Genomic DNA, 24,033 nt, shown 5'->3' on the forward strand with positions numbered 1-24,033 from the left:
TAGTCACTGTTGCAATATGAAGTCTAGAATGATAACATTATGGTCTGATGGTCACTGTTGCAATATGAAGTCTAGAATGATAACATTATGGTCTGATAGTCACTGTTGCAATATGAAGTCTAGAAGGATAACATTATGGTCTGATGGTCACTGTTGCAATATGAAGTCTAGAATGATAACATTATGGTCTGATGGTCACTGTTGCAATATGAAGTCTAGAAGGATAACATTTATGGTCTGATAGTCACTGTTGCAATATGAAGTCTAGAAGGATAACATGGTCTGATAGTCACTGTTGCAATATGAAGTCTTGAAGGATAACATGGTCTGATGGTCACTGTTGCAATATGAAGTCTAGAAGGATAACATTTATGGTCTGATAGTCACTGTTGCAATATGAAGTCTAGAAGGATAACATTTATGGTCTGATAGTCACTGTTGCAATATGAAGTCTAGAAGGATAACATTTATGGTCTGATAGTCACTGTTGCAATATGAAGTCTAGAAGGATAACATGGTCTGATAGTCACTGTTGCAATATGAAGTCTAGAAGGATAACATGGTCTGATGGTCACTGTTGCAATATGAAGTCTAGAAGGATAACATTTATGGTCTGATAGTCACTGTTGCAATATGAAGTCTAGAAGGATAACATGGTCTGATAGTCACTGTTGCAATATGAAGTCTAGAAGGATAACATGGTCTGATGGTCACTGTTGCAATATGAAGTCTAGAAGGATAACATTTATGGTCTGATAGTCACTGTTTCAATATGACGTCTAGAAGGATAACATTTATGGTCTGATAGTCACTGTTGCAATATGAAGTCTAGAAGGATAACATTTATGGTCTGATGGTCACTGTTGCAATATGAAGTCTAGAAGGATAACATGGTCTGATGGTCACTGTTGCAATATGAAGTCTAGAAGGATAACATTTATGGTCTGATAGTCACTGTTTCAATATGAAGTCTAGAATGATAACATTATGGTCTGATGGTCACTGTTGCAAAATGAAGTCTAGAAGGATAACATGGTCTGATGGTCACTGTTGCAATATGAAGTCTAGAATGATAACATTATGGTCTGATGGTCACTGTTGCAATATGAAGTCTAGAATGATAACATTTATGGTCTGATGGTCACTGTTTCAATATGAAGTCTAGAATGATAACATTATGGTCTGATAGTCACTGTTGCAATATGAAGTCTAGAACGATAACATTATGGTCTGATGGTCACTGTTTCAATATGAAGTCTAGAATGATAACATTATGGTCTGATGGTCACTGTTGCAAAATGAAGTCTAGAATGATAACATTATGGTCTGATAGTCACTGTTGCAATATGAAGTCTAGAAGGATAACATTATGGTCTGATGGTCACTGTTTCAATATGAAGTCTAGAATGATAACATTATGGTCTGATGGTCACTGTTTCAATATGAAGTCTAGAAGGATAACATTATGGTCTGATGGTCACTGTTGCAATATGAAGTCTAGAATGATAACATTATGGTCTGATGGTCACTGTTTCAATATGAAGTCTAGAATGATAACATTATGGTCTGATAGTCACTGTTGCAATATGAAGTCTAGAAGGATAACATTATGGTCTGATGGTCACTGTTGCAATATGAAGTCTAGAATGATAACATTATGGTCTGATGGTCACTGTTGCAGTATGAAGTCTAGAATGATAACATTATGGTCTGATAGTCACTGTTGCAATATGAAGTCTAGAAGGATAACATTATGGTCTGATGGTCACTGTTGCAGTATGAAGTCTAGAATGATAACATTATGGTCTGATGGTCACTGTTTCAATATGAAGTCTAGAAGGATAACATTATGGTTTGCTGTTGCTGTAGTTCTGTCAAGTCCTATCATTACTCAAAGGGGAATATTATTGGCTTTCTCTCTGCGTGTCTCTCTGTCTGTGTGTTTTTCTACATCTGATTTGGCTGCGTTTGTCTCTCTGCTTCCAGGGGATGACTTTTCCATCATCCAGCAGGAGATCTTCATGGTGAAGGAATGCATGCACCACAACATAGTGGCCTACTTCGGGAGCTACCTCTGGTAAGAGCCAAGACTACACTCCAATACCAGGAGCCCAGAGATACCTCTGGTAAGAGCCAAGACCACACTCAATACCAAGGGCCCAGAGCTACCTCTGGTAAGAGCCAAGACCACACTCCAATACCAGGGGCCCAGAGCTACCTCTGGTAAGAGCCAAGACCACACTCCAATACCAGGGGCCCAGAGCTACCTCTGGTAAGAGCCAAGACCACACTCAATACCAGGGGCCCAGAGCTACCTCAATACCTTCTAGCAGTCTGTAGCTGAGTGACGTCAGCAGGTGAAGGTCTGTGGCTGAGTGACGTCAGGGGGTGAAGGTCTGTGGCTGAGTGACGTCAGGGGGTGAAGGTCTGTGGCTGAGTGACGTGATGCCAGCCATGATGATAGACTTATATAGGCCCAGCCCTGCTCATAGATGTACAGTGCATTCCGAAAGTATTCAGACCCCTTCACTTTTTCCACATTTTATGTTACAGCCTTATTCTAAAATTGATTAACAAACAATAAACAATAACCCATAATGACAAACGGAAAACACAGGTGTTTATCAAAAAAAACTAACGAAGTATTCAGACCCTTTGCTATGAGACTCAAAATGGAGTTCAGGTGCATCCTGTTTCCATTGAGGATCTGCAGAGAAGAATGGGAGAAACTCTCCAAATACAGGTGTGCCAAGCTTGTAGCCTCATACCGAAGAGGACCCAAGGCTGTAATCGTTGCCAATTGTGCTTCAACAAAGTACTGAGTAAAGGGTCTGAATTATATTTTAGATTCTTCAAAGTAGCCACCCTTTGCCTTGATGACAGCTTTGCATTCTCTCAACCTGCTTCACCTGGAATGCTTTCCCAACGGTCCTGAAGGAGTTCTCACATATGCTGAGCACTTGTTGGCTGATTTTCCTTCACTCTGCGGTCCAACTCATCCCAAACCATCTCAGTTGGGTTGAGGTTGAGTGATTGTGGAGGCCAAGTCATCAGATGCAGCACTCCAGCACTCTCCTTCTTGGTCAAATGTCCCTTACACAGCCTCATTGTCCAAACCAGATGGGATGGTGTATCACTGCACAATGCTGTGGTAGCCATGCTGGTTAAGTGTGCCTTGAATTCTAAATAAATCATCGACAGTGTCACCAGCAAAGCACCATCACGCCTCCTCCTCCATGCTTCACGGAGATCATCCGTTCGATTACTCTACGTCTCAGAAAGACACGGCGGTTGGAACCAAAAATCTCATATTTAAATTCCAGACCAAAGGACAGATTTCCACCAGTCTAATGTCCATGGCTCGTTTCTTGGCCCAAGCAAGTCTCTTCTTCTTATTGGTGTCCTTTAGTAGTGGTTTCTTTGCAGCAATTCAACCATTTAAGTCTGATTCCACACAGTCTCCTCTGAACAGTTGATGTTTGTGTCTGTTACTTGAACTCTGAAGCATTTATTTGGCCTGCAATTTCTGAGGCTGGTAACTCTAATGAACTTATCCTCTACAGCAGAGGTAACTCTGGGTCTTCCTTTCCTGTGGCGGTTCTCATGAGAGCCAGTTTCATCATAGCGCTTGATGGTTTTTACGACTGCACTTGAAGAAACGTTCAAAGTTCTTGAAATGTTCCGTATTGACTGACCTTCATGTGTTAAAGCAATGATGGACTGTTGTTTCTCTTTGCTTATTTGAGCTGTTCTTGCCATGATTTGGACTTGGTATTTTACTAAATAGGATTATCTTCTGTATACCACCCCTACCGTGTCACAAATCAAATCAAATCAAATGTATTTATATAGCCCTTCTTACATCAGCTGATATCTCAAAGTGCTGTACAGAAACCCAGCCTAAAACCCCAAACAGCAAGCAATGCAGGTGTAGAAGCACAACACAACTGATTAGCTCAAACGCATTAAATAAGGAAATTCCACAAATTAACAAGGCACACCTGTTAATTGAAATGCATTCCAGGTGACTACCTCATGAAGCTGGTTGAGATAATGCCAAGCTGTCATCAAGGCAAAGGGTACTGGCTACTTTGAAGAATCTCAAATATAAAATATATTTTGATTTAACACTTTTTATTAGGGTTACTACATGATTCCATATGTGTAATTTCATAGTTTTGATGTCTTCACTATTATTCTACAATGTAGAAAATAGTACAAATAAAAACCTTGAATGAGTAGCTGTCTAAACTTTTGATTGGTACTGTATAAATAACAAACATATTTCCACTATCCAGATATCTGACAAAAATCCATTATTCTATTTTAATAGTGAAGTGATTACAATCCCCCTACTTTGGGTTTATGAGGAGGAAAAGCTGATTAAAACAATCTGTTGGAAAATGCTCAGCAGGAAGAGCATACTGGCACTGTACACAGACCCAGCCCTGTACTGCCAGGAACTGGGGCCTCCAGCAGGTTGAACAGGACTTAAGAGCTTCTGATCTGGTTTATATGTCCATTTAGTCAGGAGGAAACCTACGCTTTATCACAGCAGGCCAACCAGCAGAGCACAATAATGTAGCTTTACAGACCAGTCAGCTCAGAGAATAGTAAGGCCAGGTCTTTCATAGCTACGTGGTTCCTACGGTCACAGGCCCGGCTCATAGCCTGTGGCAAAAAATGAGGGGACACGAACAGGTATCGGCCAATCAAAAAGGTTCTTTATTATAAACCGAAAACTATTAACTTTTAACAAAGGAAAAGGAATGAGGTGTGAAAGTATCATAATGTGAGGTGTATGTAAAGTGCAGAGATGCGTGAATCTGTGTGTGTGAATTTGACTGAGGGAAAACTATGTAAAACTACAAAGGAACAAACAAAACAGGATCATACCTGGAGGAGCAGAGGGAGAAACGAGTGATTAGTAAAGCAGCAGTTTAAATGCCCTGAGCCCAGGTGGCTCCAATCACTAACGACCCTCCTCTGCCTGCAGGAGGAACTGCCCCTGCAATGCAGAGGGGCCGTGACACTACCAATCCACTGTAAATCAGAGACGTATAATGTTCCTTTGTGTCTGTCTTCTACACACTAGTATTCTGAAGTCATTGTAAACTGTCTCCTCTCCCTCCCTGTATCAGCCGGGAGAAGCTGTGGATCTGTATGGAGTACTGTGGTGGAGGATCTCTACAGGACATATATCACGGTGAGTTGTTATTCTGCTCATATCGCTCTCGTTTCTTTTTTTACGTTTTAATCATTTAGCAGACGCTCTTATTCAGAGCCACTTACAAGTAGCAAATTAGGGTTAAGTGGATTGCTCGAGGGCACATCTGCAGATTTTTCACCTAGTCGGTTCGGGGATTTGAACCGGCAAGTCTTTGGTTACTGGCCCAACGCTCTTAACCACTCTCTCTCTTGCTGTCTCTCTCTCTTGCTGTCTCTCTCTCTTGCTGTCTCTCTCTCTTGCTGTCTCTCTCTCTTGCTGTCTCTCTCTCTTGCTGTCTCTCTCTCTTGCTGTCTCTCTCTCTTGCTGTCTCTCTCTCTTGCTGTCTCTCTCTCTTGCTGTCTCTCTCTCTTGCTGTCTCTCTCTCTTGCTGTCTCTCTCTCTTGCTGTCTCTCTCTCGCTGTCTCTCTCGCTCTCTCTCTCGCTGTCTCTCTCGCTCTCTCTCTCGCTGTCTGTCTCTCGCTCTCTCTCTCGCTGTCTGTCTCTCTCTCTCTCTCGCTGTCTGTCTCTCTCTCTCTCTCGTTGTCTGTCTCTCTCTCTCTCTCGCTGTCTGTCTCTCTCTCTCTCTCGCTGTCTGTCTCTCTCGCTGTCTCTCTCTCTCTCGCGCAGGCCAGTCAAGTTCTTCCACACTGATCTCGACAAGCCATTTCTGTATGCACCTTACTTTATGTATGATGGTATTGTCACTCTGAAACAGGAAAGCGACTTCCCCAAACTGTTGCCACAAAGTTGGAAGCACAGAATCTTCTCGAATGTATGCTGAAGCGTTAAGATTTCCCTTCACTGGAACTAAGAGGCCCGAACCATGAAAAACAGCCCCAGACAATTATTCCTCCTCCACCAAACTTTACAGTTGGCACTATGGTGCAGGTAGTGTTCTCCTTGGCATCCGCCAAACCCAGATTCATCCGTTGGACTGCCAGATGGTGAAGTGTGATTCATCACTCCAGAGAACGCTTTTCCACTCCGTCAGAGTCAAATGGTGGCGAGCTTTACACCACTCCAGCCGACGCTCGGCATTGCTCATGGTGATCTTAGGTTTGTGTGCGGCTGCTCGGCCATGGAAACCCATTTCATGAAGCTCCTGAAGAACAGTTATTGTGCTGAGGTTGCTTCCATGGGCAGTCTGGAACTCAGTAGTGAGTGTTGCAACCGAGGACAGACACATTTTTTTACGCGTTTCAGCATTCTGCGATCCCGTTCTGTTAGCTTGTGGCCTACCACTTCACGGCTGAGCCGTTGTTGCTCCTAGACGTTTCCACTTCACAATAACAGCACTTAATATTGAATGGGGGGCAGCTCTAGCAGGACAGAAATGTGTCTAACTGACTCAGTGACTTTCAACGGTGCCGCATTGGAAGTCAATGAGCTCTTCAGTCAGGCCATTCTACTGCCAATGTTTGTCAGCCTTTCTACTGCCAATGTTTGTCTATGGAGATTGCATGGCTGTGTGCTCGATCATTTTATACACCTGTCTTCAACGGGTGTGGCTGAAATAGCTGGGGGAAAAACTAATTTAAAGGGGTGTCCACATACTTTTGGTATATACTGTGTGTAATAAACTATAGGAATGGCAGCAGAATAAGCATCATGTTTTAATTTCCCAGTGACGGGGCCTCTGTCAGAGCCACAGATCGCCTACGTCTGCCGAGAGACCATACAGGTAATTTACACTGAGTTCAACCCTCTTAGGGCCAGTTTCCTGGACATAGATTCAGCCTACTCCTGCAGCCCTCTCAGAGCAGCTGATTTTAAGGATCAGAGTTTTATTTTATTTTTTATTTATTTATTTTTTTACATCACAATGAATGATGTTATATGGACAGGGAGGACCTGTTCCTAGATCAGTACTTTGATGCCTGATACATAAGAAATAGGTTATATGGACAGGGATGATCTGATTCTAGATCAGCACTTTGATGCCTGATACATAAGAAATAGGTTATATGGACAGGGATGATCTGATCCTAGATCAGCACTTTGATGCCTGATACATAAGAAATAGACCTAGGTTTAATCTCGATCCAGGAAATCAGCCCTAGTTACACACTAACTTGTTACTTTTACTCTTCTGGATGTGTCCAACGTTGGTCATCCCAACCCAGTCTCACGTGACTGTTTTCATTCACAGGGTTTGGGATACCTTCACAGCAAGGGGAAGATGCACCGTGACATCAAGGTTTGGCACCAAACCATCTGTCTTCTTTAGACTGGCTCACTGAAACGTCGCCGCTAGTTCATAACGAAAAGGAAAGAAGGTCTTGTCTGGCTGTTCTCACACCTTCTTCTTCGCTTGTAGACAGAGGTGTGACTTACAGTGTCAGAACACGGTCTTCAATCTTAACCTCAATAAAAAAAAAAAATGTTTTTGAACCTTTTATTTAACTAGGGCAAGTCAGTTAAGAACATATTGTGATTTACGATGACGGCCGTCCAGGGAACAGTGGGGGTTTTAACTGCCTTGTTCAGGGGCAGAACGGCAGATTTTTATACCTTGTCAGCTCGAGGATTTTTATCTTACAACCTTTCAGTTACAACTCCCAACGCTCTAACCACTAGGCTACCTGAGAAGCATGGTGGCATATAATGTCTGCAGACTGAGTAAAAACCACAGGAAGAATGAGTGGCTAACTGGGGGTATGGAGTAGGGTACTGTGGTTGCGTGTGACTGATTTTGTCAGACAGCACAGGCAGCATCTCTATACAGGTTAGATGATGACTTGGACTGAAATAATAATAATAATAATAATAATAATAGTCATCGAATAAAACAAATGTCATATTTTATTAATGTGAATAAATGATGGTTAATACCATCATGGGACTTAATTGTATTAATTGTTTTATTCTGTGTTAACAGCATTCAACTCAATCAAAACCGACATCGACATCTTTTAAACAAATCGAACAGAAACCGAACCCCCGACCTCCAAAATAGCACGAACCACTCAGAACTATTAGACTTCAGATGGTAGAGAAGGGACTGAAACACAGAGGGCGTTTTACCTGGGCTTATCCAATAAGAAACACACTTTTACAAGTTGTGTTTCTGTGACTTACTGGCCACGTCCCAGTTCGTGACTCTCGGCCCAAAGTGTCATATCTGTTCTCTTGTGGTGGTGTTTAACAGAGGATCTCTCAGCTTTACCATCGTACACAGAGAAAGTCGTTTCCTGTTTCCACTGTCTGTGCGCTCTCTCTCTCACACACACACACACAATTCACAGGGCTTTATTGGCATGGGAAACAAATGTTTATTTCTGCTCTCTTTACCAATCTTTCTCGCGCTCTCTGTTGCTCCTTTCGCTCCATCTCTCTTGCCCTCTTCTTTCTTTCTCTCTGTGCTCTCACCCGCTCCTCCTCTTTCTTTCGTTGCTCTCTCGCCCTCTTCTCTCTTCTTCTCTTTCTCTTTGCTCTCTCGCCTTCTCTTCTCTCTTTCGCTCTGTGCTCTCTCGCCCTCTCCTCTCTCCTCCTCTCTCGCCCTCTTTCTCTCAGTGCTCTCGCCCTCTCTTCTCCTCTCTTTCTCTCGCACTCTCTTCTCCTCTCTCTCTCTCTGTGCTCTCTCGCCCCCTTCTCTCTCTCTCTGTGCTCTCTCGCCCTCTTCTCTCTCTCTCTGTGCTCTCGACCTCTCTCTTTTCCTCTCGTTCCTCTGCTCTCTCTTGCCCTCTCTCCTCCTCATCCTCTCTCTCTCCTCTTTCTCTCGCTGCAGAATGCATCCAGACACAGCTGTCAATAAAAGCCAACCCAGTCACCACACAATACCAACTCTCTCACAGTGGCCCCACAGTGAAAATACAATACCTGCTAGCTACGGAATTACAATCACTTTATCACAACCAGTCAAAGATGCAATAACACCGCACATGTCCTCTTTCCACAAAATCACCATCTTGTTTGATCAGTAATTAAAGTTCTGTAGGATCTTTGCTGTGCTGCTGAGAGACTTTAACAGTTTGTTGTTTTGGTCTCTTTTCTTCAGGGTGCTAATATCCTCTTAACAGACAACGGGGATGTGAAACTAGGTGAGCTATTCATCCATGCTTGAAGACCCGTAAAGGTCGATCTCATGACCCTCAGCTGTGTGTAATGTGTTTATATAATCTGAAAGGACCTGTCACTTGTTGTTCCAGCGGATTTTGGAGTAGCAGCCAAAATAACAGCCACCATTGCCAAGAGGAAGTCCTTCATCGGGACTCCTTACTGGTGAGTCTTTCCCTGAGACAGTCCACTGTCGGGACTCCTTACTGGTGAGTCTTTCTCTGAGACAGTCTTCCGTCGGGACTCCTTACTGGTGAGTCTTTCTCTGAGACAGTCCTCTGTCGGGACTCCTTAATGGTGAGTCTTTCCCTGAGGCTGTTCGTCCCAAATGGCTCCCTGTTCCCATTATAGGGAGCTACTTTTATAGCGTGCCATTCGGGACACATCCTTTCTCTCCATCCCTCCCCCACCCACAGGGGGCAGTAGTGTGATAATTTAACTACCCCACAGGGGGCAGTAGTGTGATAATTTAACTACCCCACAGGGGGCAGCAGTGTGATAATTTAACTACCCCACAGGGGGCAGCAGTGTGATCATTTAACTACCCCACAGGGGGCAGCAGTGTGATAATTTAACTACCCCACAGGGGGCAGCAGTGTGATAATTTAACTACCCCACAGGGGGCAGCAGTGTGATAATTTAACTACCCCACAGGGGGCAGCAGTGTGATAATTTAACTACCCCACAGGGGGCAGCAGTGTGATAATGTAACTACCCCACAGGGGGCATTTAACTACCCCACAGGGGGCAGCAGTGTAATAATGTAACTACCCCACAGGGGGCATTTAACTACCCCACAGGGGGCAGCAGTGTAATAATTTAACTACCCCACAGGGGGCATTTAACTACCCCACAGGGGGCAGCAGTGTAATAATGTAACTACCCCACAGGGGGCATTTAACTACCCCACAGGGGGCAGCAGTGTAATAATTTAACTACCCCACAGGGGGCAGTAGTGTGATAATTTAACTACCCCACAGGGGGCATTTAACTACCCCACAGGGGGCAGCAGTGTAATAATTTAACTACCCCACAGGGGGCAGCAGTGTGATAATTTAACTACCCCACAGGGAGAGGCAGTGTAATAATTTAACTACCCCACAGGGGGCATTTAACTACCCCACAGGGGGCAGCAGTGTGATAATTTAACTACCCCACAGGGGGCATTTAACTACCCCACAGGGGGCAGCAGTATGATAATTTAACTACCCCACAGGGGGCATTTAACTACCCCACAGGGGGCAGCAGTAATAATTTAACTACCCCACAGGGAGCAGCAGTGTAATAATTTAACTACCCCACAGGGGGCAGCAGTGTAATAATTTAACTACCCCACAGGGGGCAGCAGTGTAATAATTTAACTACCCCACAGGGGGCATTTAACTACCCCACAAGGGGCAGTAGTGTGATAATTTAACTACCCCACAGGGGGGCAGCAGTGTAATAATTTAACTACCCCACAGGGGGCAGCAGTGTAATAATTTAACTACCCCATAGGGGGCAGTAGTGTGATAATTTAACTACCCCACAGGCGGCAGCAGTGTGATAATTTAACTACCCCACAGGGTTCAGCAGTGTAATAATTTAACTACCCCACAGGGGGCAGCAGTGTGATAATTTAACTACCCCATAGGGGGCAGTAGTGTGATAATTTAACTACCCCACAGGGGGCAGCAGTGTGATAATTTAACTACCCCACAGGGGGCAGCAGTGTGATAATTTAACTACCCCACAGGGGGCAGCAGTGTGATAATTTAACTACCCCACAGGGGGCAGCAGTGTGATAATTTAACTACCCCACAGGGGGCAGCAGTGTGATAATTTAACTACCCCACAGGGGGCAGCAGATTGAGATGTGTAATATGTGTGTTATCTGTGCAGGATGGCCCCGGAGGTAGCAGCAGTAGAGAAGAACGGAGGTTACAACCAGCTGTGTGACATCTGGGCCGTGGGCATCACCTCCATAGAACTGGCCGAGCTGCAGCCCCCTATGTTTGACCTGCACCCAATGAGGTACTGTTCTTTTTCCACTTCCTCATTTATCAGCCAATCGGGGCTAACTCTGCCATCCACTTCCTCACTCATCAGTGCCGTTTCTGCTCCACTTCCTCATCAGCCTTGGAGGTGTTGTCAGAAAGCGGATGTTGCCTGTTTTCAGGGATACAGTATTTTTCCCCTGAAAAGAGGAAGAGGAAACTCCGCTCAGGCGTCTCTTTATGTCTGTTACGTTCATTTCTTCCTCGTCAGCCAATGAGTCACGCTCCTGCCCCTCCACTTCCATACACATGTCATCCACCAATCAACTGCTGTATCTGCCCCAATTCCTCACCCATCTAATAATCAACTTCTGTCCCAGATTTGATCCAATTCCTGCTTTTGTATTCTGATAATGTTCCCTCTGATCTTTTCATCACTAAGCCGTTCTCTGATCTGATGCAATTAAAACGACAGGGGTCGAGTTTCCTAAAAATGTTGTAGCCCTAAGATCTCTAATGTCTACCATTTGGCCCTTTAAGACGAGCTTAATGCTAGCAAGGTTTTTGGGAAACTCACCTCAGAACGAACACTGGTGGTGGTGAAGTAAGAGAATGTTTTATAACAGGATTTGATGTGTTGTGTTCCAGGGCCTTGTTTCTCATGTCAAAGAGCAGCTTTCAGCCTCCCAAGCTGAAAGATAAAATTAAGTGGTGAGTACAGTACGCCTGTGTAACGGATGTGAAACGGCTAGCTTAGTTAGCGCTGGTGCAGCGCTAAATAGCGTTTCAATCGGTGACGTCACTTCCTCTGAGACCTTGAAGTAGTGGTTCCCCCTTTGCTCTGCGAGGGCCTCGGCTTTTGTGGAGCGATGAGTAACGATGCTTTGAGGGGTGACTGTTGTTGATGTGTGCAGAGGGTCCTTGGTTCGCGTCCGGGTATGGGGCGAGGGGACGGTCTAAAGTTATACTGTTACACCTGTGACCTGGAACATTTACCCCCCCCGCCCCCTCCCTGTTCGTTTAATGTTTCTGTTATACTGCTGCAGTCAGTAACAGTCCCCCCCCTCCCTGTTTGTTTATTCTGTTATACTGCTGCAGTCAGTAACAGTCCCCCCCCCCCCCCCTGTTTGTTTATTCTGTTATACTGCTGCAGTCAGTAACAGTCCCCCCCCCCCTCCCTGTTTGTTCATTCTGTTATACTGCTGCAGTCAGTAACAGTCCCCCCCCCTCCCTGTTTGTTTATTCTGTTATACTGCTGCAGTCAGTAACAGTTCTCTCCCCCCCTGTTTGTTTATTCTGTTATACTACTAGAGTCAGTAACAGCCCCCCCCCCCCTCCCTGTTTGTTTATTCTGTTATACTGCTGCAGTCAGTAACAGTTCTCTCCCCCCCCCCCTGTTTGTTTATTCTGTTATACTGCTGCAGTCAGTAACAGTTCTCCCCCCCCCCCCCCCCCTCCTCCAGGTCCACAGCCTTCCATAACTTTGTGAAAGTCTCTCTGACCAAGAACCCAAAGAAGAGACCGACAGCAGAGAAGCTCCTATCGGTAAGTAACAAATCCTCATCGAAAGGGCTTCTTGGTTGAGGAATAGGGTCGGGGGGGAAACCAGTTTAGACCGTCTCTAATTAATCAAGTTAATCATTACAAATGTTCTGGATCATTAGTGTTGACAAGACTCTTCCTCTGAGATGAAAAGGAAAGTGTTAATCTCTTCTTTCTCGTGCTTCTGGACTGTCAGAGGTTGATCCTAGTTAATAGTTGTCCGTTCTGAAAGCTGCTATTCAGAGCGTTAGTGTGCCGGCCATCTTGTGTTATTGTCACAAGATTACTAATAAAGTCTGTCTGTCTCTCCCGTCTGTCTGTACCCCTCCGTCTGTCTGTACCCCTCCGTCTGTCTGTACCCCTCCGTCTGTCTGTACCCCTCCGTCTGTCTGTACCCCTCCGTCTGTCTGTACCCCTCCGTCTGTCTGTACCCCTCCGTCTGTCTGTACCCCTCCGTCTGTCTGTACCCCTCCGTCTGTCTGTCTGTACCCCTCCGTCTGTCTGTACCCCTCCGTCTGTCTGTCTGTACCCCTCCGTCTGTCTGTCTGTACCCCTCCGTCTGTCTGTCTGTACCCCTCCGTCTGTCTGTCTGTACCCCTCCGTCTGTCTGTCTGTACCCCTCCGTCTGTCTGTCTGTACCCCTCCACCTGTCTGTCTGTCCCCCTCCACTTGTCTGTCACTCCCATCTGTCTGTGCTGAAGCATTTGTTTATAGATCAGACAGGGCTGACCAGGAGAGTAGCTGTGGAGCTGCTGGACAAGATGAACAACCCAGACAACCACCAACACTTCTCTGAGGTGGATGACGATGACCTGGAGGTAAATAACTAACCACAGCCCTGTCTGTCTGTCTGTCTGGGACTAAAACTAACCACAGCCCTGTCTGTCTGTCTGGGACTAAAACTAACCACAGCCCTGTCTGTCTGGGACTAAAACTAACCACAGCCCTGTCTGTCTGGTACTAAAACTAACCACAGCCCTGTCTGTCTGGTACTAAAACTAACCACAGCCCTGTCTGTCTGTCTGGGACTAAAACTAACCACAGCCCTGTCTGTCTGTCTGGGACTAAAACTAACCACAGCCCTGTCTGTCTGTCTGGGACTAAAACTAACCACAGCCCTGTCTGTCTGTCTGGGACTAAAACTAACCACAGCCCTGTCTGTCTGTCTGGGACTAAAACTAACCACAGCCCTGTCTGTCTGTCTGGGACTAAAACTAACCACAGCCCTGTCTGTCTGTCTGGGACTAAAACTAACCACAGCCCTGTCTGTCTGTCTGGGACTAAAACTAACCACAGCCCTGTCTGTCTGTCTGGGACTAAAACTAACCACAGCCCTGTCTGTCTGTCTGGGACTAAAACTAACCACAGCCCTGTCTGTCTGTCTGGGACTAAAACTAACCACAGCCCTGTCTGTCTGTCTGGGACTAAAACTAACCACAGCCCTGTCTGTCTGTCTGGGACTAAAACTAACCACAGCCCTGTCTGTCTGTCTGGGACTAAAACTAACCACAGCCCTGTCTGTCTGGGACTAAAACTAACCACAGCCCTGTCTGTCTGGTACTAAAACTAACCACAGCTCTGTCTGTCTGTTTGTCTGTGGCTAAAATGGTTCCCTATTCCCCATATACAGTGCATTCCAATAACTTTCTCTGTCTCTCTCACCGTTATGACATTGTTTACTCTTGTGGTGTCATGCTATGCATTTACAGTGAAAGCATTCAGACCCTTTCACGTTTTCCACATGTTGTTAATCAACCAATCAAATGTATTTATAAAGCCCTTCTTACATCAGCTGATGTCACAAAGTGCTGTACAGAAACCCAGCCTAAAACCCCCAAACAGCAAGCAATGCAGGTGTAGAAGCACGGTGGCTAGGAAAAACTCACTAGAAAGGCCAGAACCTAGGAAGAAACCTGTAGAGGAACCAGGCTATGAGGGGTGGCCAGAACTCTTCTGGCTGTGCCGTTAAGTTATAGCCTGTTTCTAAAATAGATTTTTTTTAAATGCTCAGCACTCTATAAACACAATACAATATCACAATACCACATAATGACAAAGCGAAAAAAGGTTTTTAGAATTATTTTCAAATTTATAAAAAATTGAAAACAGAAATACCTTATCTACATAAGTATTCAGACCCTTTGCTATGAGACTCAAAATGGAGCTCAGGTGCATCCTGTTTCCATTGATCATCCTTGAGATGTTTCTAAAACTTGATTGGAGTGGACTTCTGGTAAATTCAATTGATTGGACATGATTTGGAAAAGCACACACCTGTCTATATAAGGTCCCACAGTTGACAGTGCATGTCAGAGCAAAAACCAAGCCATGAGGTCGAAGGATTTGTCCGTAGAGCTCCGAGACAGTATTGTGTCGAGGCACAGATCTGGCGAAGGGTACCAATACATTTCTGCAGCATTGAAGGCCCCCCAAGAACACAGTGGCCTCCATCATTCTTAAACGGAAGAAGTTTGGAACCACCAAGACTTTTCCTAGAGATGGCCGCCCGGTCAAACTGAGCAATCAGGTTTGAAGGGCCTTGGTCAGGGAGATGGTCACTCTGACAGAGCTCACGACTTCCTCTATGGAGATGGGAGAACCTTCCAGAAGGGCAACCATCTCTGCAGCACTCCAAAAATCAGGCCTTTATGTTAGTGACCAGATAGAAGCCACTCCTCAGTCAAAGGCACATAACAGCCCGCTTGGAGTTTGCCAAAAGACACTTAAAGGACTCTCAGACCATGAAAAACAAGACTCTCTGTTCTGATGAAACTCTGTGGCCTGAATGCCAAGCATCACGTACGGAGGAAACCTGGCACCATCCCTACCCTGAAGCATGTTGGTGGTGGCAGCATCATGCTGTGAGGATGTTTTTCAGTGGCAGGGACTGGGAAACTAGTCAGGACTGAGGAAAAGATGAACAGAGAAAAGTTCAGAGAGATCCTTGATGAAAATTTGCTCCAGAGCACTCAGGACCTCAGACTGGGGCGAAGGTTCACCTTCCAATAGGACAACGACCCGGAGCACACAGCCAAGACGACGCAGGAGTGACAAGACAAGTCTCTGAATGTCTTTGAGTGGCCCAGCCAGAGCCCGGACTTGAACCCAAACTGAAAATAACTGTGCAGCGTCACTCCCCATCCAACCTGACAGAGCTCAAGAGGATCTGTAGAGAAGAATGGGGAGAAACTCCCCAAATACAGGTGTGCCAAGCTTGTAGCGTCATACCCAAGAAGACTCGAGGCTGTAATCGCTGCCAAAGGTGCTTCAACAAAGTACTGCGTAAAGGGTCTGAATACTTAAATGTGAATGTGATTAGTTTGTTATTATTTCTAAAAACCTTTTTGCTTTGACATTATGGGGTATTGCTTGTCGATTGATAAGGAAAAACATCAATTTTATACTAAGGCTGTAATGTAACAAAATGTGGAGAAAGTCAAGGGGTCTGAGTAGTTTATTCCTTCACTTTGAAACATATCTAATTTTGAAGTCTGTCTACTCTCTTTCTCCCCCCTTATTCTTCCCCTCCCTCCTCAGTCTCTTTCAGTCGTGAGACACACCATCCGTTCCATCAACAAACACCCCAGACCAGAGAGAACTCACTCAGAGATCAGCTGTAAGTAACACCAGCCACTCTCTCCTCTCTTCTCCTCCTCCTCTGGTCCTCTCTTCTCCTCCTCCTCCTCTGGTCCTCTCCTCCTCTGGTCCTCTCCTCCTCTGGTCCTCCTTCTCCTCTGGTCCTCCTTCTCCTCTGGTCCTCCTTCTCCTCTGGTCCTCCTTCTCCTCTGGTCCTCTCCTCCTCTGGTCCTCTTGTCCTCTCCTCCTCTGGTCCTCTCCTCCTCTGGTCCTCTCCTCCTCCTCCTCCTCCTCTGGTCCTCTCCTCCTCCTCCTCTGGTTCTCTCCTCCTCTGGTTCTCTCCTCCTCTGGTCCTCTCCTCCTCTGGTCCTCTCCTCCTCTGGTCCTCTCCTCCTCTGGTCCTCTCCTCCTCTGGTCCTCTCCTCCTCTGGTCCTCTCCTCCTCCTCCTCTGGACCTCTGGTCCTCTCCTCCTCCTCTGGTCCTCTCCTTCTCCTCTGGTCCTCTCTTCTTCTCCTCTTCCTCCTCCTCTGGTCCTCTCTTCTTCTCCTCCGTCCTCCTCGATCCTCCAGTGTCATCCTCTCCTTTCTCCTCCTCCGTCAGTGATTATCTGTCAACATCCCACAGTATCTAGACAGGAACACCCACCCCCTTGTCCCTAGTCGACCAGTTGAATTAGTCAGAGCTCTGAATCGCTCTCCCATTGGCTGGTCTGTCTCTCCTGCAGGGGCGGGCCACAGTGTTAATCCTGCAGGGCTGGCTCAGAGCCAGGACCCGTGGGAGAGCAGCGGACACGCTGGGTTCAAATACTATTCAAAATCTTTCAAATAGTGTTGAACATTTGCTTGAAAGCCTGCCTAGAGTGTCAGATGGGTGGGATGGTTCTCATTTGGGAAAAATAGGTTACTTTAAACCAGACGCACTGCAACGGATTTCTGTTTTAAAAATCTGTTTGGGTGTTGATGACAGTCCAACACAGAAGCATGTCTGTTCTTCTAAATATATCTCCCAAATAAATATATATCTCCCAAATAAATATATATCTCCCAAATAAATATGTTCTCAATTTTTATTTTCTCTGTTACGCTGTGGGTACTGAACTGATATGCATGATTGTTAGGACACTCCCATGTTCGTATAAATGGAATTTCACACACATTTTTGAGCAATACCTTGAAATCAGAGTTTGATTATTTGTTCATTTGGTCCGGTATTGTTTCACATTTGACCCCCCCCCCCCCCCCCCCCCATCCTGAACATCATAACTATGTGTCCATGCAAGTCATTAGTTTATTGGACAAAAAAATTCACATTTATGATTATCATGAAGCATCACTTTCCCGATCTTCATAACACGAATCCTCTATATTCAATGGTCTACAACACTTTCACTTTGGTTTCCAACAACATGAGGGAGGAAACAGCACAATAGCTGCTCTAACTGCAACGGGAATCCTCTATATTCAATGGTCTACAACCTTCTCCCCTAACCAGGAATAATCTCTATTCAGTAGTCTACAACCTTCTCCCCTAACCAGGAATAATCTATATTCAGTAGTCTATAACCCCTTCTCCCCTGACCAGGAATAATCTATAATCAATAGTCTATAACCCCTTCTCCCCTGGCCAGGAATAATCTATATTCAGTAGTCTAACCTTCTCCTCTAACCTTCTCCCCTAACCATGAATCCTCTATATTCAGTAGTCTATAACCCCTTCTCCCCTGACCATGAATCCTCTATATTCAGTAGTCTATAACCTTCTCCTCTAACCATGAATCCTCTATATTCAGTAGTCTACAACCTTCTCCTCTAACCATGAATCCTCTATATTCAGTAGTCTATAACCTTCTCCCCTGACCATGAATCCTCTATATTCAGTAGTCTATAACCTTCTCCTCTAACCATGAATCCTCTATATTCAGTAGTCTATAACCTTCTCCTCTAACCATGAATCCTCTATATTCAGTTCATAACCTTCTCCTCTAACCATGAATCCTCTATATTCTATAACCTTCTCCTCTAACCATGAATCCTCTATATTCAGTAGTCTACAACCTTCTCCTCTAACCATGAATCCTCTATATTCAGTAGTCTATAATAACCATGAATCCTCTATATTCAGTAGTCTATAACCTTCTCCTCTAACCATGAATCCTCTATATTCAGTAGTCTACAACCTTCTCCTCTAACCATGAATCCTCTATATTCAGTAGTCTACAACCTTCTCCTCTAACCATGAATCCTCTATATTCAGTAGTCTATAACCTTCTCCCCTAACCATGAATCCTCTATATTCAGTAGTCAACCTTCTCCTCTAACCATGAATCCTCTATATTCAGTAGTCTATAACCTTCTCCTCTAACCTTCTCCTCTAACCATGAATCCTCTATATTCAGTAGTCTACAACCTTCTCCTCTAACCATGAATCCTCTATATTCAGTAGTCTACAACCTTCTCCTCTAACCATGAATCCTCTATATTCAGTAGTCTATAACCTTCTCCTCTAACCATGAATCCTCTATATTCAGTAGTCTATAACCCCTTCTCCCCTACATTCCTAAAGAAAATACTATACTTTTAACCTTCTCCTCTAACCTTCTAGTCTATAATAACCTTCTCCTCTAACCATGAATCCTCTATATTCAGTAGTCTACAACCTTCTCCTCTAACCATGAATCCTCTATATTCAGTAGTCTACAACCTTCTCCTCTAACCATGAACCATGAATCCTCTATATTCAGTACTATAATTTATCCTGACACCTACATTTATCCTGACACCTAAAACTACTCGTTTAATTTTGGAATCCTTAGCAGGACAGGAAAATGGTCCAATTCACACACTTATCAAGAGAACCTGGTCATCATCCCTACTGCCTCTGACCTGGCGGACGAACTAAACACACATGCTTCGTTTTTTTATAAATGATGTCTGAGTGTTGTAGTGTGTCCCTGGCTATCTGTAAATGATGTCTTCGTGTTGGAGTGTGTCCCTGGCTATCTGTAAATGATGTCTGAGTGTTGTAGTGTGTCCCTGGCTATCTGTAAATGATGTCTTCGTGTTGTAGTGTGTCCCTGGCTATCTGTAAATGATGTCTGAGTGTTGTAGTGTGTCCCTGGCTATCTGTAAATGATGTCTGAGTGTTGTAGTGTGTCCCTGGCTATCTGTAAATGATGTCTGAGTGTTGGAGTGTGTCCCTGGCTATCTGTAAATGATGTCTGAGTGTTGTAGTGTGTCCCTGGCTATCTGTAAATGATGCCTGAGTGTTGTAGTGTGTCCCTGGCTATCTGTAAATGATGTCTGAGTGTTGTAGTGTGTCCCTGGCTATCTGTAAATTATGTCTGAGTGTTGTAGTGTGTCCCTGGCTATCTGTAAATGATGTCTGAGTGTTGTAGTGTGTCCCTGGCTATCTGTAAATGATGTCTGAGTGTTGTAGTGTGTCCCTGGCTGTCATTTGAAATAAGTTATACTTTTTTATTTTGATACTTAAGTATATTTATTAAAACCAAATACTTTTAGACTTTTACTCAAGTAGTATTTTACTGGGTGACTTTCACTTTTACTTGAGTCATTTTCTATTAAGGGATCTTTTACTTTTACTCAAGTATGACAACTGGGTACTTTCTCCACCACTGCTTCTATGCAAAATACATATTCCTCTCATTCAAGTTGCGAGAGCCAAAGGGGAGGAAACGTATTCTGACAAGCAGTCAATGCACAACAATACTAAATGCAATCGCGGTAAAAAAAACAACAAACACTTTTGAAAGCAGAGTTGTGGTCTTTTGTTTTTAAAAAAAAGGACTGGCATCCCAACATTCCTCCTGCTGCCACGTTTACAGTATTTCTCTACTGTAATCTGTCTAATTGTTTTACAAATGCATCTTTACAAGCAAGAGTTTCAAGCTTGGTTTAGGCACAACAGAGCTATTTTTAAGGGGCAACGGAGCCCAGGCCACAGGGCGCCTTAATGGGAAAACAGGAGGGAAAACAGGGCGCCTTAATGGGACAACAGGGCGCCTTAATGGGAAAACAGGAGGGAAAACAGGGCGCCTTAATGGGAAAACAGGAGGGAAAACAGGGCGCCTTAATGGGAAAACAGGGCGCCTTAATGGGACAACAGGGCGCCTTAATGGGACAACAGGGCGCCTTAATGGGACAACAGGGCGCCTTAATGGGACAACAGGGCGCCTTAATGGGACAACAGGGCGCCTTAATGGGACAACAGGGCGCCTTAATGGGAAAACAGGGCGCCTTAATGGGAAAACAGGGCGCCTTAATGGGAAAACAGGGCGCCTTAATGGGAAAACAGGAGGGAAAACAGGGCGCCTTAATGGGAAAACAGGGCGCCTTAATGGGACAACAGGGCGCCTTAATGGGACAACAGGGCGCCTTAATGGGACAACAGGGCGCCTTAATGGGACAACAGGGCGCCTTAATGGGACAACAGGGCGCCTTAATGGGACAACAGGGCGCCTTAATGGGACAACAGGGCGCCTTAATGGGACAACAGGGCGCCTTAATGGGACAACAGGGCGCCTTAATGGGAAAACAGGGCGCCTTAATGGGAAAACAGGAGGGAAAACAGGGCGCCTTAATGGGAAAACAGGGCGCCTTAATGGGACAACAGGGCGGGACAACAGGACAACAGGAGGGAAAACAGGGCGCCTTAATGGGAAAACAGGGCGCCTTAATGGGAAAACAGGAGGGAAAACAGGGCGCCTTAATGGGACAACAGGGCGCCTTAATGGGACAACAGGGCGCCTTAATGGGACAACAGGGCGCCTTAATGGGACAACAGGGCGCCTTAATGGGACAACAGGGCGCCTTAATGGGACAACAGGGCGCCTTAATGGGACAACAGGGCGCCTTAATGGGGCAACAGGGCGCCTTAATGGGAAAACAGGGCGCCTTAATGGGAAAACAGGGCGCCTTAATGGGAAAACAGGGCGCCTTAATGGGAAAACAGGGCGCCTTAATGGGAAAACAGGGCGCCTTAATGGGAAAACAGGGCGCCTTAATGGGAAAACAGGGCGCCTTAATGGGAAAACAGGGCGCCTTAATGGGAAAACAGGGCGCCTTAATGGGAAAACAGGGCGCCTTAATGGGAAAACAGGGCGCCTTAATGGGAAAACAGGGCGCCTTAATGGGAAAACAGGGCGCCTTAATGGGAAAACAGGGCGCCTTAATGGGAAAACAGGGCGCCTTAATGGGAAAACAGGGCGCCTTCATGGGAAAACAGGGCGCCTTCATGGGAAAACAGGGCGCCTTCATGGGAAAACAGGGCGCCTTCATGGGAAAACAGGGCGCCTTCATGGGAAAACAGGGCGCCTTCATGGGAAAACAGGGCGCCTTCATGGGAAAACAGGGCGCCTTAATGGGAAAACAGGAGGGAAAACAGGGTGCCTTAAGGGGAAAACAGGGCGCCTTAATGGGAAAACAGGGCGCCTTAATGGGAAAACAGGGCGCCTTAATGGGAAAACAGGGCGCCTTAATGGGAAAACAGGAGGGAAAACAGGGTGCCTTAAGGGGAAAACAGGGCGCCTTAATGGGAAAACAGGGCGCCTTAATGGGAAAACAGGGCGCCTTAATGGGAAAACAGGGCGCCTTAATGGGAAAACAGGGCGCCTTAATGGGAAAACAGGGCGCCTTAATGGGAAAACAGGGCGCCTTAATGGGAAAACAGGGCGCCTTAAGGGGAAAACAGGGCGCCTTCATGGGAAAACAGGTGGGAAAACAGGGCGCCTTAAGGGGAAAACAGGGCGCCTTAATGGGAAAACAGGGCGCCTTAATGGGAAAACAGGGCGCCTTAATGGGAAAACAGGGCGCCTTAATGGGAAAACAGGGCGCCTTCATGGGAAAACAGGGCGCCTTCATGGGAAAACAGGGCGCCTTCATGGGAAAACAGGGCGCCTTAATGGGAAAACAGGGCGCCTTAATGGGAAAACAGGGCGCCTTAATGGGAAAACAGGGCGCCTTAATGGGAAAACAGGGCGCCTTAATGGGAAAACAGGGCGCCTTAATGGGAAAACAGGGCGCCTTAATGGGAAAACAGGGCGCCTTAATGGGAAAACAGGGCGCCTTAATGGGAAAACAGGGCGCCTTAATGGGAAAACAGGGCGCCTTAATGGGAAAACAGGGCGCCTTAATGGGAAAACAGGGCGCCTTAATGGGAAAACAGGGCGCCTTAATGGGAAAACAGGGCGCCTTAATGGGAAAACAGGGCGCCTTAATGGGAAAACAGGGCGCCTTAATGGGAAAACAGGGCGCCTTAATGGGAAAACAGGGCGCCTTAATGGGAAAACAGGGCGCCTTAATGGGAAAACAGGGCGCCTTAATGGGAAAACAGGGCGCCTTCATGGGAAAACAGGTGGGAAAACAGGGCGCCTTAAATTCAAATGGTTATTTATAATAACAATCAGGATGTTGTGTCCAATGGGGTTAATGCAGATAGACAATGCTTCAGCCTATTCATTTAGCTGACAAGGTAAAAACATCTGTCGTTCTGCCCCTGAGCAAGGCAGTTAAACCTACTGTTCCCTCGGGCACCGATGACGTGGATGTTGATTTAAAGCCAGCCCTCCTCCGCACCTCTCTTGATTCAGAGGTGTTGGGTTAAAAGCGGAAGACGCATTTCAGTTGAATGCATTCAGTTGTACAACTGACTAGATATGACCACTTTCCCTTTATGTACAGCCACTATGCTGCATCAGTTGGGCTACAGGTGATAATGCCTGACGCTCTGATAATATAGAGTGGGGGTAGGGGCCACAAAAATCTGAACTCATCAGGAGGGGCCACAGTGGGAGGGAGGGAAGGAAGCATTCGAACAAGGCATGTCAGAAATGGATCTTTATTCTACCAGAGAACCTTGGTTAAAAGTGATGCTCTCTATCGGGTGCCATTTTGGGACTCACATAGTGCCTGAATGTGAGATCCTAATTAACGGAGAGAGCCTGGCCTGCCCTTAGTGTTGTGTGCAGATCTAGGATGAGTTTCCCCTCACCACAACCTAACCTCAACCATTAGTTGGAAAAATGCGAAACTGGTCTAAGATCAGTCGGTGTCTTAAAGGATTTACTCAGTGTTGATGCATTAAGGATACTGGTATGGTTTGTTGTGATGGTTGTGAGTGTTGGGATCTGGCTCCCCCTACTGACCGGAGTGTGTAATGTCTCAATGCCACTTCTTCAAAGCCTTCTTCTCTCCTCCACAGTTGATAAAGTGAAGTTTGAACCTCCACTGAGGAAGGAAACGGAGGCTCACACTGAAATGGTGAATATATTTAATATTACATAAGCAATTTCATTGGTTATTTGTGATTTTTACTTCTCTTTCCCGTACTGTTTTATCAGCCGTATTTCTCTCAAACGTTGGTCAGGAAGTGATTTGTAAAATTCCCTCAAAATAAAAGGAATGTGAGGGCATCCAAAATGGCCCCCTATTCCCTCTATAGTGGAAGTACTTTTGACTAGCGTATGGGGTGCCATTTCAGACTCAGCCTGCATTGACTCTGTACCGTAACACCCTGTATATAGCCTCCACATTGACTATGTACCGTAATACCCTGTATATAGCCTCCACATTGACTCTGTACCGGTACCCCCTGTAATATAGCCTCCACATTGACTCTGTACCGGTACCCCCTGTATATAGCCTCCACATTGACTCTGT

The 24,033-nt window shown here is 45.6% G+C and overlaps 1 protein-coding gene across 5 annotated transcripts in view; it reads left to right on the plus strand.

Moving 5' to 3' along the window:
• Window positions 1-24,033, plus strand: part of LOC139375446 (mitogen-activated protein kinase kinase kinase kinase 5) — a 98,141-nt gene that overhangs the window by 18,373 nt on the left and 55,735 nt on the right. For all 5 annotated transcript variants that reach the window (XM_071117236.1, XM_071117238.1, XM_071117237.1 and 2 more), the window contains 12 exons: window positions 1,987-2,077; window positions 5,142-5,206; window positions 6,835-6,890; window positions 7,359-7,406; window positions 9,207-9,249; window positions 9,358-9,430; window positions 11,147-11,278; window positions 11,890-11,952; window positions 12,705-12,786; window positions 13,485-13,601; window positions 16,321-16,399; window positions 23,576-23,634. In XM_071117236.1, coding sequence (XP_070973337.1) covers window positions 1,987-2,077; window positions 5,142-5,206; window positions 6,835-6,890; window positions 7,359-7,406; window positions 9,207-9,249; window positions 9,358-9,430; window positions 11,147-11,278; window positions 11,890-11,952; window positions 12,705-12,786; window positions 13,485-13,601; window positions 16,321-16,399; window positions 23,576-23,634 — 908 coding nt within the window. The remainder of the gene's footprint in view (window positions 1-1,986; window positions 2,078-5,141; window positions 5,207-6,834; window positions 6,891-7,358; window positions 7,407-9,206; window positions 9,250-9,357; window positions 9,431-11,146; window positions 11,279-11,889; window positions 11,953-12,704; window positions 12,787-13,484; window positions 13,602-16,320; window positions 16,400-23,575; window positions 23,635-24,033) is intronic.

This window comes from Oncorhynchus clarkii, chromosome 19 (genome assembly GCF_045791955.1).
Source record: "Oncorhynchus clarkii lewisi isolate Uvic-CL-2024 chromosome 19, UVic_Ocla_1.0, whole genome shotgun sequence".
In the NCBI taxonomy this organism is placed as follows: Eukaryota; Metazoa; Chordata; class Actinopteri; order Salmoniformes; family Salmonidae; genus Oncorhynchus; species Oncorhynchus clarkii.